Source organism: Bombyx mandarina, chromosome 17 (genome assembly GCF_030267445.1).
Source record: "Bombyx mandarina strain Sakado chromosome 17, ASM3026744v2".
NCBI lineage: Eukaryota > Metazoa > Arthropoda > Insecta > Lepidoptera > Bombycidae > Bombyx > Bombyx mandarina.
Window position 1 is genome coordinate 1315876 of NC_143223.1, and position 17932 is coordinate 1333807.

The 17932-nt window shown below is 37.1% G+C and overlaps 1 protein-coding gene across 1 annotated transcript in view; it reads right to left on the reverse strand.

The window, feature by feature from the left end:
* Positions 1-156: 156 nt before the first annotated feature.
* LOC114244670 (uncharacterized) overlaps positions 157-17932 on the reverse strand; it is a 50888-nt gene continuing 33112 nt past the window's right edge. Inside the window, exons 4-13 of the mRNA XM_089734185.1 lie at positions 10143-10274; positions 8991-9330; positions 8685-8904; positions 7636-7813; positions 7119-7246; positions 6030-6212; positions 5099-5426; positions 4498-4629; positions 2556-4304; positions 157-1759 (exon numbers count right to left, since the gene is read on the reverse strand). Of these exons, the coding sequence (XP_089590311.1) occupies positions 1603-1759; positions 2556-4304; positions 4498-4629; positions 5099-5426; positions 6030-6212; positions 7119-7246; positions 7636-7813; positions 8685-8904; positions 8991-9330; positions 10143-10274 (3547 nt within the window). The 3' untranslated portion in view covers positions 157-1602. The remainder of the gene's footprint in view (positions 1760-2555; positions 4305-4497; positions 4630-5098; positions 5427-6029; positions 6213-7118; positions 7247-7635; positions 7814-8684; positions 8905-8990; positions 9331-10142; positions 10275-17932) is intronic.

The window sequence follows — 17932 nt, forward strand, 5'->3', positions numbered from 1 at the left end:
TGCTGACGCCCATGAGCGACGGTAACCATTTACCATCAGGTGGACCGTATGCTCGTCTGCCTGCTAGGGCAATAAAATAATAATAATATGAATTAAGTCATGGTTTGAGTCATGGTGAAACGCTATAGATTAATGCCACAGTCCGTTTTAGTATCAGGCAAAGGCAAGCTGCAATACAACAATCAAAATTCACTCTATGTTGCATATACCTGCACTTTTTGTATTCTTTTATTGCCATTGTAGGCAGGCGAGCATACGTCACACTTGATGGTGAGTGGTTGCCTTCGCTCGAAGATGACAGCAACTGAGCTGCAGATAATTTTTTCTTTACAATTTCATAACTTCCGATGGTGATACCGATCAAAATAAGAGAAATACTATTTTATATTTTTACTAGTCTTTAATGGTTTTGAAAATTAACATTGTTAGTGTCAATAAATAGTTTGTCACAGTCTCGCTTTACTCAGTCAATACTGTCAATATTACGTCAGTACTATCAAGTCATATAATTACACAAGCGCTTCCACTTGTAATTAAAGCACCTTCTCAGTTTAAATCTACTCAGTCAGATAACAAATATCAATAATGTAAAAAGAGGGTATCTTTAATTTTAATCAAGATAATTTGGATATGATTTTTGTGGAAATGTTTTTCTTCATGGCTCGATACGTTAAGAATCTAAGAATACGAAGAACTTTAAAAAAAAATCCATCCATTTCATATTGAAGTTTACACGGACATGCGAAAGATACTACGGTCCATACTAATGCCTAAAGTCTAAAATGTCATCAGTCTAGTTCAGTCAGCATGTCATGTCCTATTAGTTATATTTCGAGGTTTCTCATCTTTAATAATAACGAAAAAAAAAAAAAAATCTTTAAAAGCTTTTTGACTCAGAATAAGAAAGTTAGAAACTACCAAATTTGATGGAATAAATAAATAAGAAACACATTGCGATTTATCTGGCCGTGCGATAGACGTCACGAGATGTTCATATTCTTCCTTATATCCAGCTTCAAAAGGTCTACTGCTATTGTAATTGGTATATAAACAAACAAAAAATATCATTGTATCATTATAATTGTTTATGAAAATTATGAATTTGTCATCAGTCAAAGTCCTTCTTATTATAAGTCGCTCTTATAGATTTAAGGTTTTTGTCGAAAAATGTTGTAAAAGTCATGAAAAAGCTAATGTTCAAATTATGGTAATACATTTTGTCAGTTATATCAGTCATTTAGGTCAGTGCGTCATTTCTAGTCTGTCAAGTGAGTCCAGTCTTTTTTTTGTTTTGAGTCACGCATTTTAAGTAGGTAGGTAGGCTTGCTCTGCAAACTTTTACAATAACATGCTTCTGGCAATAATAGTGCTTATTACAATAATGTATAAGTCCTTTCAGTAAATCATTGATATATAGGCCTGCATTGACAGTCTGGCGAATCTAAATTACGTATTCAAGAATACTTATAATAAAGCAGTGCTAGGCACGCATCTAAAGAAAGTAATATTTTCAATGCGTTTCTGTTTGACAATTTACAAAAGTCGAGATTATAAAAATACAAAATAATTATATACTACAATTGAACTAATTTAATGTTATTTTTAAAATCTTCCAGGACGTCGTCTTCTTAAATTCTTAAAGTTGAATGGTCTTGGTATTTCTGTGAGTGCCTGCGGATCACCTTTAATTGCTGGCATTTTGTATGATATTCCCTCGGGTAAATCTTCCATTTCTTCATACACTGCCCATTGAGTCGGACTGAAATTTTTTATTTTTATTATAGTGGATTTTATTTCAAAACGCGAAAATCCATTTTAACACGTATTTTATTATGTAAACTACCGTAATGAAAATATAATATATAGTATAGCATAGTAGTAAACTTTAATATCTTATTATTTTATACGTATAGTACTCAGTTAACGTGGTCAATAAGGAAATAATTTGGTCTATTTACTTGTGTTCATATTTACAGGGGCTTTAAGGCCAGCGTATATTTCAAATTTGAAGTGATTACTTAGAGTGAATATTGTTTCTAAGCGCTCATCGTTCATCAGTACCGTAGCGTTAAAAACTAACATTAACCCTCTTCTGGATTTCGAATTCCTAGCACATATCCAAAGCTAATTGAAGACATGAGGGGATGAAGGGGATATGTCACAATTTCTTAATTTTCAGAAAACGGACAACAAACTTTTGTTACTTGTAGGTACTTTTTCTTCATTCATAACTCGTTCATGACATGCAGTTTATAAAAATACTTTAAACCCGGAGTTTTAAGGTCTAATATGGTTTATAGCCACATTAATTCAATGTAACAAGTCAAAAATCTTAAAAATGGTACTTAACCCCTTCATCCACTCATATATTCAAATGATTTTAATTCACAAGACCTTGTAAACGATCGTGGGCTTTCGGTTGATTCGGAATATAGTTTCGCTAGTGATAATCGGCAAGAAACTTAAGGCACTACTCGTAGGGCTTGCTCTTATGCAAAAATATATATTTCAACAAAAATTCAAGACCTATCTGATTAATACTTAATTTGACATACCTGATTTCGCTCGGAATCACTTGGAAAGTAACCGATGGTGTTTTAGCCGCACTGGCTGGTTTCCTGATTCTGTTTCGTACTCTTTCGGGTTTATTTGATTTTTGTTCAACTTCATCCAAATTCGCCATTTTATCTCCTGAAGATCGTTCTTCAATGCTTTCACTAGTCGGATCACTATCAGTTTTGAATGTCTCCTCTTTCGTAACATTCTCAGCATCAGGATATTTATGTAATACGTTTTTCACGTAGTAATATTTACCACCGGTTTGCGGATAAGTAGGTGAATGGTCGTCGTCGTTACGTCTCGTCGGTCTAAGTAAAGTATATGGTCTAGTTGCAGTTTCATACAAATAAAAAGTTGATAGTTTCTCTGTATTGGTTTTGTCATTTTCAGTCAAGTCAGATTTCGTGTCGTAAGTCGAAAAGTCTTTGCTAACTGTACCTAAGTTTATGTTAATTTCGTCATTATCAATCGTTTTATAAGCAGTTATGTCACGTTTAGGTTCAGTCGAGTCATTTTTGTCGGTCATTATTGTTATGTCAGTTGTGTCAACATTTTGTTCAGAGAAGTCATCATTTTTGTCGTTAGTCATGTCAAGTTTAGTATCAATTTTATGTTTGGTGTCTGTCGTGTCAGCTTTAACGTCATTGTTAATTTTGTCCGCAGTCAAGTCATTTAAATCACCTCTATAATTGCCTACGTAGCCGAAAGTGACTAGTTTGTACATGTTTTCTGTCGTAGAGGGTACCAAGAGGGCGGGTTTTTCGCTAACTTTTGGTTTATTAGTAAATTGAACACTCTCATCATTAGATCTAGCTGACGAATGTGATGTGTGGCGATTCGTTTGAGTGTCAGGCCTGTTTTCCCTATAATTATCATAGTTATTTTCTGGTCGTTTGTAATAGTAAGGTTTGTTCGGTCGTCTGTACGTATCGTCATAGGTCTGATAAGTCACTTTGACAACGTCACGTTCAGGAGGCCTTCTGGTCGTTTGCCTCCATGACACCGTAGGTCTAGGAACGTAGTTGATTAGGTAGGTGTATTTATCAATGTTTTCAGTAACAGTTATAACGGGTCTGTTGTGAGGTCTTTTATGATTTAGATTATTTATAACAATCGATTGAATGCTTTGTGTGTCGTCATTGTCGTAGTCGTAATCATCGTAACTAGTAGGTCTTTTGTGTCGCGAGTCAATCTTTTCAGTGTCGAAACGTAGTGTTTTGTTTTTAAAGTCTAATTTGTCGTCTATTTGTATTGTCGTGTCAGTTTTAGTCGCGTCTTCGTCAGTAACAGTCAAGTTGTCGGGTTTAGTGTCAGTGATTTTGGATGTGGCATTTTCTGTTTTGTTACTGTCAGTCGTTGAATTGAAAACCGCAGCAGGTTTCTTTTCAGCCATCTTGACGGCGCTTTTGAGGGGTTTAGCTTTAGGAGTGGTAGGTTTTCTGGTTGTTGTGGTAGGTTTGGTCCGTTTAGGTTTCTTGGTGGTCGGTTTGTGGTCATCATCAACGGTTCTTATGTTATTCGAATCATGTTCGATTTCGATCCACGGGGATAAGTCAAAGTTGCTCAACAGTCCGTTTTGACATGAAGTCCTTTCATTGTCAGGATTGTCAGGGGAGAGAAAAACAAATGGTTGTATCGTTTCGATCGTGTCTAAAGTTCGACATAGAACTTGCGCGAAGGATATCCTTCTGATCTGCTGTAGTTGCGCCGGAGTGAATGATGAATCGAAACCTCCATTTTCGTACCTGAAATTTAAAGGCCAACAATTTGTGATTGATATCAAAACTCTATTAATTCATTTGCAGAAGGCGTAGATCAGCCGCTAATATGCTTTTCAACGGCGATCATTTGTCTAAAAGAGCTAATACCAATCTTAGAGTGTGATTATGATTCCTATCGAATCACTAGAAGTCGGAAACAGCTAAAAGAGAGTCTCACCAAAATCTATCGCCTTTTCTTAAATTGCCGAACTGCTGCGCGATGATGCAAGCAAACGTTGGTCCAACTAGACCTCCAACGACTGGCCTTTCAGCCATACCTCCAGTAAACAGGTCTATGTCATCCACATCCCTGAAAACCAAACACATTCAGAAACATCAAACTCAAGCAATAGCCGTAATTTATAATCGAGTGTTTCTAATTTAGAGACTAGTCATATACTACTAGTTTTTATACATCGATTAATATCTAAAGCTAAAGGAGGGCATTATTTTACCATAAAGCTACGTGCATATTTTTATACGGATGGACTCTCAATGTGTTCTCAACACTAACAAAATAGTAACATCACTGACGACTTACGGAGAGCGCTCTCGATAGAGTCCTAGAAATGATGTTATTTCCCTACTACTGATTCATGAGCGGGGATTGATTCATCTTTTGGTTAAAAATGTCTGTCTTCCCGAGTGTACTGTGTAAATTATCGGCAGTCATCACATAAGAGAAAGTTCCTGGGTCGGGGCCGAATTTGCAACGTTTACTTCAATTGTATTTGCTTGTTTTCTAGATATTTTAGTGTAAAGATATTTAAAAGAATCACCTGTACAAGAATTCCATTTTCCTTACAACCCTGTCCGGCATTACTCGCTTCAAATCGTCGAAGCTAAGAATCGGTGTCAATCCGCATGGCTCTCTCCACGCGGTGTAGGGAGGCACCCCATGATCACGTCCCCTTTGTATGTTAATGGCCGCTAAATCCATACCGAAGTCAAAATGTGGCGTTTGGAACAAATGGTTTGTTAGTTCTTCTGTAATGAATTCATCTCGTTTCTGGATTGGTTGGTTGACCATGCCGAAGACGAGGCGGTCTACCGCTCCCATGCTCCAAATGTTTGATGGATTAGTTAACTCATCGTGGAGAGATACGTCTGTAACACAATAATTTATTTGTTCAGATAGAATCGCAGATTTGTTATTAGGCAGTATTGCATCTTGAAGTAATGGTATATGTATTATAATATGCATGGAGCTCTTTTAATGATACTGCAAAACAATAGTACTGCAAAATGGAGAGACAAATAAAACAAATAATTCTCAAAAAAATAATAATTGCGTTTATTCAAACTGTCCACTGCTGATTTTTTTATGGAAATTGCTATTAATTTAAACAATATGTTTACTATTTTTACTAAATGTTTACAATATGTTTACTAAACAGCCATGTATTGTACTATATTTTATAAATAATTATCTAACCTACGTGTTACGTAGACACGTAGGTCGAAAGTTTAAATATGTACAAACACTCCAACGCATGCATGAATACTCTTAATTTCAATTATACTTTGGTAAGTTTAACAACTTAAAAAACTAAACGCGAAGAACTTTGTATACTGAAAATTGCATCTCTTGTCTTTTAAAATACTGGTAATATCGGCATGAAACATCAATCAACACGTTATTAATCTATGACATTAGAATTAGCTAAAATTGATGAAGGTACCTTAACAATTTAATTATCAACGACTTACTATTGTGCATCGGCCGGTGGAACCTATCGAAGCGTACCATTGATGACTGTACCAAACTGTGTCCGAATCTGAAGGCTGCAGAACCAAACGAACTAGCCGGATTAGGATTTATTTTAGGGCTGTAGTTCTTGTAGTAGCCCTTACTTTGGAGGTCTAGGTCGAATAGTTGCATTACTTCTGAACCTAGAAAAATATATGTAAAGATTGCAATGAAAATATGTAGGTACGTTTTTGTAATTATTGATTTGATAAAATGTGTTTGTACTATACAATTCTTATGCAAAAAAGTATATTGTGTAAGGCACCGAAAATATATAATAAGCTACTTGATGCTATAAAAAAGTCAAATTATTTTTATTTAAAAATAGCTTGAAAAAATTATTAACCCTAAGATGTTATTATACAGTTAACGATTTTTTAAATGATAAATCATTATGTTCATTTTAAATTCGCTTTTTTCTGTTCTTTGTTTTCGTTTTATGACATAAATAACTAATTCTTATTCAATTAATTTATTTGACTGTTTGATATTTTAATTAATTAATATATTTACTGACTGCATTGAATGTAAATAATTTTGAATAATACTTGCACGCCGAGCTGGTAGAAACACGCTGTTCTATAAAATATCTATCAATAACTTTGTAAACCGTGTTTTAGTTAATAAAGTTTGATTTGATTTGATTTGTTGCTAGGACGTGAATTGATGCTTCAGACTATTTTTAATCCATGTCCACAGCTTTACCTTGCTTTAATGTTTGCGCGCATGCTTTAACATTGTTCTAATAGATACATTCTGAGAATGCAGATTTTATAGGTGATGACATAAAAGAGTATGGTAGGTGGAAGTTATTCGCGAAATATCGGCCCAGCTTATCATAAGATGACGTAAAACGAGGTGGTAGAGTACAAATTGGTAGATTGGAAGACTGTGGTGATCATATTCTGATATTCTATAAAATCAACACCAGATCTCACTTCTTGGTGTGTCATTCACCTTCATTTTAAAACAGCTAGTTCAATGGTAACCCAGTTCTTAACACACTATATTTACTATGGCAATTGAATATAGATAGAATAAGCCTTTACCTAAAACAATTGGTAAAAATTCCCTGTATGTTATATGCTGGATCATGGCTCCGACGATTTTACGCGTCTCCTGGTAGATCTTTTCATCGCTCCAGTGGGGATTCAAGTGGGCCAGCTCTTGTGCCATTCTGACGAATAAAACTTACATTATAATAGCAAATTTATTACTAGGAGCTTGAACATCAAGCTTTTTTGCGTATGCGAAACTTCGTATATAATGAGTCGATGATCTGTTCCCTACTCGCTACTCCCTGAGATAACCCTGTTCAAAGTGTGTCAAAAGTGGGTCAGGTTTGATCAATCAAACATAATATTCTGCTTTTGTAGATGACGCAACAAGTTTCTCCTTGGGGCTTAGTCGATACGCCATCTCAAACAGACATCTCGATTGTATTCGAATCAGCCATTAATTTAAGAAGTATGGTTACTTTTGGCCCGAAACAGGTTGAATTTTGATTAATTACTTAAACACCCCAAGCCTTACTGATGACGGGCGCTTTAAGTAAATTGTCCAAACCTGTTATGTTGCCGCAGCCATACGATGTGTGCGGCGACCAGGCCAGGGTGCTCGTTGACGCGAGCGTCTCCCGACTTGAAGCAGTCTGTGGAGAGCGCTCCCCCGCGACACAGCCCCTCACCGTGGTCCGGGGGCAGCACCGGCCGGCGCTGTTGCACCCGCCCGTACTGTAGCATTCCTACATACATTTTGTATCAGTAGAAATGTACTATAGATTTTTCGTACTGGTGGTAGGACCTCTTGTGAGTCCGCACGGGTAGGTTGTAACTATACTGAGACCTTAGGACTTATATCCCAAAGTGGGTGGCCCATTTACATTGTAGATATTTATGGGCTCCAGTAACCACTTAACAGCAGTTGGGCTGTGAGCTCGTCTACACATTTAAGCAATAAATAAAAAAATATCTTCTGGTTTCTGATGAATACAATAATAAATTTCGAAATTTTGTTGGTATCACTATATTGCTTATCTTACGCTTCAAATTAAGCATTGTGGCGATTTCATGTATTATTTAAAACGTCTTTACTTTTCTGAACCCTTTAGTATTGGACTGTTTACCATAGAGGCTTTTTGAGAAATTATTTGCTATTATCTCGTCATGACCGTTTTGCCAGTGAAGTGGAGTTCTTCCTACCTGAGCCTGGTGTAGTAGTTAAGCTGATCTAAAGTGCGTTGCCAGAGATATTTTATGACACCATCACAGTTCTCGTGTGAACTCACCTCCACAGTTTCTTGAGCTCATGTTATCTTATATTCAAGCAGTGGCTTAGTCGTGGCCCTGGCCTTGCGGAAATCACTGGTGACCACTCACTGGGAAGTGGGTCATATACTCTCAGCTTTCAACAACTCAATGCATGTCTTACCATCAGTCATTACATCATCATTTATCACCTATACCTCTTGCGAGAAGTTAGGTGTCTTCAGTTATTCTGGAAGTCACGACAACGTGAAGTATCAAGTGTGTTCAGGGTTGGTAGCTAATCAACAATTAATATTAGTGACACGGGCGACATTTGCTTACGTTACCTTAATGTAAGTCTACACTTACCATTCCTAAACAATCTGAGATTGTCAGACTGTCTCGCTGAGCTACCGTATAGAGGCGAACCGTCAATGAAGGCAGACACTTGGTTCATCTGTTCTCTCCAGCCTAACGCGCAGTCGTCACGCGGGGCCGGCGAGGACCTGATGAAGTCCAGGCATCTGACACCTTTGGGGCCATAGAACGGGTCGGACGGCGGTACCGGAATGGGAAAGCATTCAGGGTGCTGTTAAATATAAAATTATACGATGAATTTGTTTTCCTTTTTTTAGTTTTTATGTTTTTGCTCTATACCTACGAATAACATCTTACCAAAAATTCTCTCGGAATGAAGTCTTTCCCACCATCCTTGCAGCATCTCGGGACAGAGCCGTTAAACCCTCTAGACTGCGAAGAAGAGGTCACGTCATGGTCCAAGAACTGTCCCCACTGCATCAGAAGATGTGTGACACCAGGATTTTCTACATTCTCACTCTGGTGGATAAAAGAGCTGATTTCTCTAGCTGATGGTAGTCTAGCTCCGGTGACAGACCTTCTTGGAGCTTGAAGGTCATCAGCGTAGGAAGGTCGGAGAAACCTCTGGACTGGACTCATGGTGGAACCCCAACGTGGGCGGTTGAAGTTGTTACAAGTCCCATCATGGGTACGGTATCTAGACAAGGATTTATTATTCCTTAATTAGCCATAAAGTTTTATCTACTGGGACTTATGAAATAAGGAAGATAAGACTAATTTACAGTAGTCTATTCGAAGTCTGGGTAAATTTATCTTTGTACTGTATGTGCTATCGGCATCCGTACCACCACGTTACAAGAGCTACCCCAGATTACGGCTTCTTTAAATTGAATGGTTACTATTTTATTAAAAATGTAATGCTTTCGAACCATTTTGACGATGTCTAAGTCATTTATAGGTTGTAATATTGAGGATAAATGAGCGGAGATATCATAGATTCTAGATTGTCCAGCGATTCATCATTTCCGACAAATTTGTTAGTGGCCGGTGATATACTTTTTTAATACTTAAAATGGTAATTTCGCTGAATAATATTATTCTCCAGAATTTCACCTTTAATAATCTCTATATATAAAAATGAATTGCTGTTCGTTAGTATTGCTAAAACTCGAGAACGGCTGGACCGATTTGGCTAATTTTAGTCTTGAATTATTCGTGGAAGTCCAGGGAAGGTTTAAAAGGTGAGAAAATATTATAAAAAAGCTCGGAATTATATAAAAACAAACAATTTTGTTTTTCCTTGTGTGTGATGTGTCCCCTTGATGTGTCTTTTATTTATCGATTGAGGCACTACGAAGTCTGCCGGGTCAGCTAGTAACGAAATAAATTTAATTAAAAAAATGCGTTCATGTAATATAGATCAACGAAATTTTAGTGATTAAAAAAAATGTTATGAACTCTCTAGGCTCTTTGGCAGTTTTTTTACTATTGATAGTTATTTCAACGTACCTTTTTGACGCTGGAGGACATTTGGGAGCTCTCAGAGGGCAGTGCTGCATGAGAGGGGACTGCCGTAATGAGCTTGCTGCTGGGAACTGTGCTTCTTCCGTACGACCTTGGAGCCCAGACCCATCGCCACCACTGAAAGGTAAAGGTGATGTTAACGCGCTGGTAATATGAAAATGAAGGGAATAACGAGTACGGAACATTTTACAAGACGATAATGATGATCATTCGAAGTGGGTTTTAATCGGTTTGAGAGCCGATTTGTTGTGTTTCATCCATGGGACACGAATAAAGTTTTCTAAATATTAATGTGCCTAATATGAGCTCACGTGCGCCATACAAAATCATGTAAGCAAAGATCACAAAATTTGCTTTCGTGCTAGGAAGATCGCGTCAATCCACACGGGTCAGTCTTATTATTCTATCTGTATCTGCCGCAAAACTGTCATGTTACGGTGTAAAACAATATACGTAAAGCCAATATAAAAAATTCTTAAGATAAAGTTTTACAGCTCCACACCACATATATAGTTACCTACATATATAAGGAGATAATAATTAAACAATCCACGGCAACTTACATACGGTTCTTTGACCCCTAAACTAAGATTCCCTGTTTTGTAGGAACCAGAGACTCTCGCATATCAATATTTTGAAGTCGTCGTGGCCTAAAGCATAAGACGTCCGGTGCATTCGTATGAAGCGATGCACCGGTGTTCGAATCCCGCGGGCGGGTACCAATTTTTCTAATGAAATACGTACTCAACAAAATTTTAATGTACACGATTGATTTCCACCGTGAAGGAATAACATCATGTAATAAAAATCAAACCTGCAAAATTATAATTTGTGTAATCACTGGTGGTAGAACCTCTTGGGAGTCCGCACGGGTAGGTACCACCACCCCCCGCCTATTTCCGCCGTGAAGCAGTAACGCGTTTCGGTTCGAAGGGTGGGGCAGCCGTTGTAACTATACTACCTTAGAACTTATATCTTGAGGTGGGTGGCGCATTTATGTTGTAGATGTCTATGGGCTCCAGTAACCACTTAACACCAGGTGGGCTGTGAGCTCGTCCACCCATCTAAGCAATAAAAAAAAACCATTTATATACTTTTAAACTCAATATTATATATAGATATAGATATAGAAGCCACATCACACCGCCGCCGCATATAATTAAAACAAACAGCCGAATACCATACCAGCTTACAATATAACCGCCAAAAGCGAATATACGACCGCTAATTTAATTTTAGATTGAAACGTGTTAGATTTTACCGAATTAATGCGAATCGACAATAAATTATATCGGAACTCAAGGCTGCGTACGATCGTAAAAGTTCAAGGGAAAGTAAACATGTTTACGTAATCTTAGAAACTTGTTATGATAACGTATTTATTTTACGCTCGATATTGTAGAAAGTCTACATCCGTTAATGCTTAATGTGGAACGAAAGTTGGCATGGCTTTGGCTAGGCAGTAATATGCGTATACGTTGGAGGCAATTCAACACATGGGTATCTTTTTTTTATTGCTTAGGTGGGTGGACGAGTTCACAACCCACCTGGTGTTAAGTGGTTACTGGAGCCCATAGACATCTACAACGTAAATGCGCCACCCACTTTATCTCAAAAAGTTCTAAGGTCTCAGTATGGCTACAATGGCTGCTCCACCCTTCAAAGCGAAACGCATTACTGCTTCACGCCATGACTTAAAAAATAACTAAAATCAATCACTACTTCATTATTATGTATGAATAAAAGCAAATTGAAGGGATCTGTAAACGACTGAAAAGTCTAAGAATAGCAAAGAATCATTTTATGACTCATCTATACAATTAGATAAAATTGGAGTGTCTGTTTGTAATAATAAAATAACCACTCTTTACTAAATGCGTAAGTATGTATACACAGTACATATACCAAAATAGCATTTATTTTAAATTTTGTCTGTCTGTCCGTTTGTTCCGGCTAATCTCTAGAATGGCTGGACCGATTTTGACAGGACTCGCAATGATAGGTAGCTGATGATGGAGTAATTTAGGCTACTTTTTTTAGACTAGCTTCGCCCCTCGGCGTCACCCGCAGTACGACAATAACCGCGGATAACATCGCGGGACTCGGATATCAATAATAAAATTTAATGTTTCCGAAGCGAAGCGAGGGCGGATCGCTAGTAATTAATAAATCTATTGTCTATTATAGGCATCTCTGGTTGTATTTGTTCAGTATAGTATCCAGTTTCCTACATAATATGCGAATTCATAAAGGTGTATACGGTGTAAGGCCTCGGGTATATACTACTCGTACTACTGCTAAAGATAAATGCGATTAACTCTGTTGAAGTTTGGTTTTTAAATGTCTGTCATAAGTATAATCGTGTGCACTCAATTATGACTTATGACTCTATTCAATTAGATTCAATTCAGCGGAATGTGACATCAGCGACGCGTCAAACGACCTCCAGCGAAAGAGAAATTAAACTTTCTCCTTTCGATTTCATTACCTCACCAACCTCGCACACTACTCCGATAGTTTATGAATTGTGCGATATGAAATACATATGTTAATTTTATGTTAATTACATATATAATGATTGTAATTGTTTATTGTAATAGTAAGGGAATTTGATTATTATCATATAATAATTATGAAACGTCAATCTGTATATATAAAAATGAATCGTTGTTCGTTAGTCTCGTTAAAACTCGAGAACGGCCTAACCAATTTGACTAATTTTGGTCTTGAATTATTTGTGGAAGTCCAGAGAAGGTTTTAAAGGTAAATAAATATGAAAATGCTCAGAATTAAATAAAAATAACAATTTTGTTTTTCCTTTGATGTGTCCTGCGTCGGACGGATTCCTTTGTTTGTTTTAAGTTTATTTTATACAAAAGTTTAGGTCTTTTATTTATCGATTGAGGCACTACGAAGTCTGCCGGGTCAGTTAGTAAATAATAAAAAAGACGAAACTTAAATCATAATAATGTAAGCGATGAGTTTAGCGCGATTTCGTAAGTTTTATTAAAAAAATATTGTTTCATAAAACACTTTGCAATTGAGTTAAACGAAGAAGATGACTACCGCGTCGAGAGCTATAGGGAGAAATAAAATCTTTATCTTGGAGCGAATGTTGAGTGAGCCCAAGTTCTACGATATTTTGCAGAGTTACAAGGGCCGGTATAACATATAAAAGATTAGGCGGAAATTGGTACGCACGGGCTATGTGTTACCTTATTAGCGGCAAAAAAACTGGTTCTAAAAAAACGTTACTCAAGCAATGGCTCTATTTTAAAGAACTATTTCAACGAGAAATCGAGATATGTATGAGAGGATCATTACAGAGATTCAATAACAAATTAGCTATAACTCAGTCCTTTCTTAACATTATAATATGTTTTAAAGTCCTTACCTGAGTACTCAGGTCGTGGCCGAGGTTTAGTCATGTAACTGAAGATCGTGTGGTGGTATCGTTAAGAAATGCTCATCAGTTGCAACAAGAAATAGTAACTGTGGAAGTATCTGAGTCTATGTTCGAGCAAGAGGCTCAAAATAGAGCACAGAGACTGACTATAAAAAAGTCGACGGCGGAAACTGTACTTTTTTATTGTCTTTGCAGGCAGACGAGCATACGGCCCACCTGATAATAAGTGGTTACCGTCGCTCATGGACGCCAGCAATGCCAGAGGCACAGCCAAGTCGCTGCCTACAAATTGCATTAATTTATCAAATTTTACCAATGTTGTTAATACTTATTGTACTATTGTTATTAATTTTGTTTTGTAGGTATTATCGAAGGAGTTCATTCATATATGTATTATCATTATTTTTATTAATTGATAAGATACTTAATAAATTAATTTTTGTATTTTAATATTCATTTTTATTACTTGCGTTGCACATGAGCTGATTATATCAACACAATTTACATTTTATAAACAGATTATAAATATATTCGAAACTAGATTCTCGATATGAATATGATTCAGGGGTTTTATTTCTCGATTTATCAGATGAGTTCACGGTCAATCCGGTATAGTGGTGTGTTTATAGACAACATGAATCCCGCAAACCACCTCAAAACTTCAAGAGTTCGAAGTTATAATATTATATTGGTTGCCCAAACATTAGCGTTCAATGATGGGTACGTTATTTTCTAGTTAACGAATTTGTTTGAATTTAATTTTCTTAAAATTGCATTTTACTCTGATAAGTAAATTAACTTGACGCGTAATTATCATGCGTTCCTAAAAAAAGAAAAACAAATTTGGTAGTTTAAAAAACATAGTAGAAAAATCACTTACCTGTCAATAATTTACAGAACGGTAAGAAATCAAAGAACATCAAAGTCAAGTAAAATCCATAGTCAAGTCAAGTGCACAGTCAAGTCAATGCCATAGTCAAGTCGAGTCACTGTTATTGTCACACACTAATCACTGTCATGTCAGTCAAGGCATTAGAGTTATTTACACATGGCTATTTGTTGAAATTAAATAAAAAAATTAATATAAAATTCGAATTTCGAATGACTAGATTGAGTAAACGGCAGTGAGCGTCGGAACGCCATCGCGTCCGCGCCTTACTGTTGAGGGGAGATCGTTGCGCGCGCTAAAATACTACCACTACTTCGCGCCAATGTTTCGTAAAACACAATTAAACTTTTACGAGTTGTGAGATGTACAATTTTTAGGTTTAAAAGGGTCACCGAGATAGCGTGTGCAGATTTTACAATTCGTGTTTTTGTTTAATTGCAAAAGCAGATTAGTTCGCAGTTTAGTTGGTAAGCGGTTAGTCTATAGACGATGATCGACTTTCCGAGGGATGATTATTAAAATAAACTTGGATTAGAAAAACTTGTATATTAAAGTAAAAAATCAATAATCTAGGAAAACGTGTCACTTATGACAAGGGTATCATGACAACGGATTTGCGTATTACAACGCTCTCTAGTGACGGTTTTAGGAGTTGGAAAAAACAGGGTGAACATTCCGCCCACCATGAACTACAAAAGTTCATAGCCAACAATGAGGCCATCAAATTTTACATGTACAATTAACATCTCCATGAAACCGTAACATTTTAACCTAATCGTAATCAATAAAGAACTGCTCAACATGAACTAAATATAAACTTACACATTAAAGAAACCATAATAACGACAAAGTTCAGTCAAGGGTTGCTTTTAAACAGTTCGTACTTACTTACAACTAAACAATAACAAAATACTTAATAGCTGATGCATCCAAAGATACATTTAAGTTACATACATTGCATGAAATATCTACAGTTATTCAGGTAAGTAATGTTAAAAAGCGATAGGCAAAGTTTGGAGACTGGTCTTACAATTTTAGATTTCTTACATTTGATAGTACCCTTGTGACATTATCTGGAAGTCAGTATGCTCTGGTACGACCTTGACCATTCGATACATCTTAACTATGTCCGCTGCGAAACATATAGGATAAGTACGCCATTTCATAATTATGTGTCGTAACTCTGGTTGAAGCCTTGGACCTACCAATAAATCATTGTTCAATGACTTGCCGCTGGTACCCTTACACGAAGCGTCGAAAACAACGCCGACCTTCGTTGTACTTTTGTCCTCGCGAACAACCAACTGCATGATGAGGTAGATAAACGCATCCTGGCTTAGCAGCTTCTTGTTTGTCATTAATTACTTCTATATGATTCATAGCCAGGTGGCTACATTTATTACCTTGGATTATTCTTGCTTCAAGAATGGATTATTTTCAAGTTTCTTCTTGAGCAAGTGGATTGTTGTCGCGAAAAGGAAGACCTACAACATAACGACCCAAACTGTCCCTAGTTGTAGTGGATTCAAAGTATCTTTCACAGGATTCTTCTTCCTTGGATAAAAGTGGATGATGCTAGTCAGTTTCAATCTCCCAGAACTGACGCAGCAAATCATTGATTGAGTTGTCATGGGTATGTGCGCTAATAATGTAAGGAGTATCCCCACTAACTTAAACTCGTCCCGACAGGATCCATCCCAGCTGTGTATTTTGAGCTGTCAAGGTTCCAGGTGGATTTCTCAATATGCCTTCTGACAAAACCTGACCATACACATCAGCGCCCAGTAGAAGATCTATATTGCTTGGTGTACCATATCCTGGATCAGCCATCTGCAATTGCAACAATTCCGGCCAATCCTGTAATTGAATTTTCTGTGAAGGAAGAGTGGATGTTAGGCAGTTTAAAACATAGGCTTGAACGGGATAGCTAAAAGAGTTATATGTGGACTGTACTTTAAATTGAACCATATGTTTTACTGAAATACTAGATTTTTCTCCTCCTAAACCAGATATGGTACTTAGAACTGGCAACCTTCAAAGCTGCAAAAGTTGAACTGCGTGTTCACTAATAAACGAGGCTTGAGAGCCCTGATCCAACAATGCCCTAAGTGTGTGATACATACCCTTGTTGGATACATAAACTAATGCGCTAGCTAACATTACTTGACTACTTGATCTCATTTCACTGTTAGAAAAATGGCTGACAACACGCTCCACGTGATCCGCTGCCTGCGGTTCTTGTGCTGGCTCCCGCTGTTGATTAGTGGGCTGACTAGGACCCGCCAGGGTCGGATTGTGAGTGCCGCCTTCCTGGTGCAGCAGCGAGTGATGACGTTGGCCACAGCACCGACAAGCCGTGCGTCGTTTGCACTGTGTTACCGAATGGTTAGCTCCGAAGCAATTGAAACACAGTTTTCTCTTCTGGATGAACTCCCGGCGATTCCCGATGGCTTCTTGTACAAATTTCTTGCATTGATAAAGCAAGTGATGTCCCGAACAGAATGGGCAGGATACAGACGTCGTCACGCTGAACACCTTCGGTTTATCCGCTGCATCTTTGCCTCTAAACTCTCTTCTTTGGTTTGGTTCTAAAAACTCGAGTGCTCGATATCTTGATTCCAGGAATGATTGGAACTCGCTTAGTGTAGGCAATCGATCAGCCTGTTCGCTTAGTTTTTGTTCCCATTGTTTCTGGGATTCATTATCCAATTTTATTGTGATGAGATATATAATCAGGATGTCCCATGTCGATACAGGTATACCAAGGTTAGATAAAGCGTGCAAGCAATCATTTGTCGTATCGAGTATTTGTTTAACACCGTTGGATGACTCTGAAGATAAAGCCCTTTGGCCCACCAGCCTGGCCAGAATGCTGTTCGCGATGTAACGTTTGTTATTGTATCCTTTGTTTAATAGCTATATTCGTTATTTTCGCATCCCAATATAACATTCTGGTGATTTTCTTCAAACTAACCAGTGTTGTTCCAATAATTGCAATCTCGTTTCGATATATTCCCTTGTTATTCTAGACGCAGGTGACTTTTTGAAATTAATCTTTGCCTTAAATATCTTATTTTGAATATCGGTTTTTTAATATAACTGTCCGGGCCCATTCTTCACATTCACTAGTACTTAGCAACGAAATAGTTTTGTGTTAATTACGGTTTGTAACATTCTTTGCACTTAAAATTGTTGTTTATCATTAGTTGTTTTCTTATCTGGCTCGTATTGGACCATGATCGACTTTCCGAGGGATGATTATTAAAATAAACTTGGATTAGAAAAACTTGTATATTAAAGTAAAAAATCAATAATCTAGGAAAACGTGTCACTTATGACAAGGGTATCATGACAACGGATTTGCGTATTACAGCGCTCTCTAGTGACGGTTTTAGGAGTTGGAAAAAACAGGGTGAACAGACGATATGATTCGTATTCGGATGTGCATTCCACTTTGTCCATAGCCAGTAGACAGAGTTA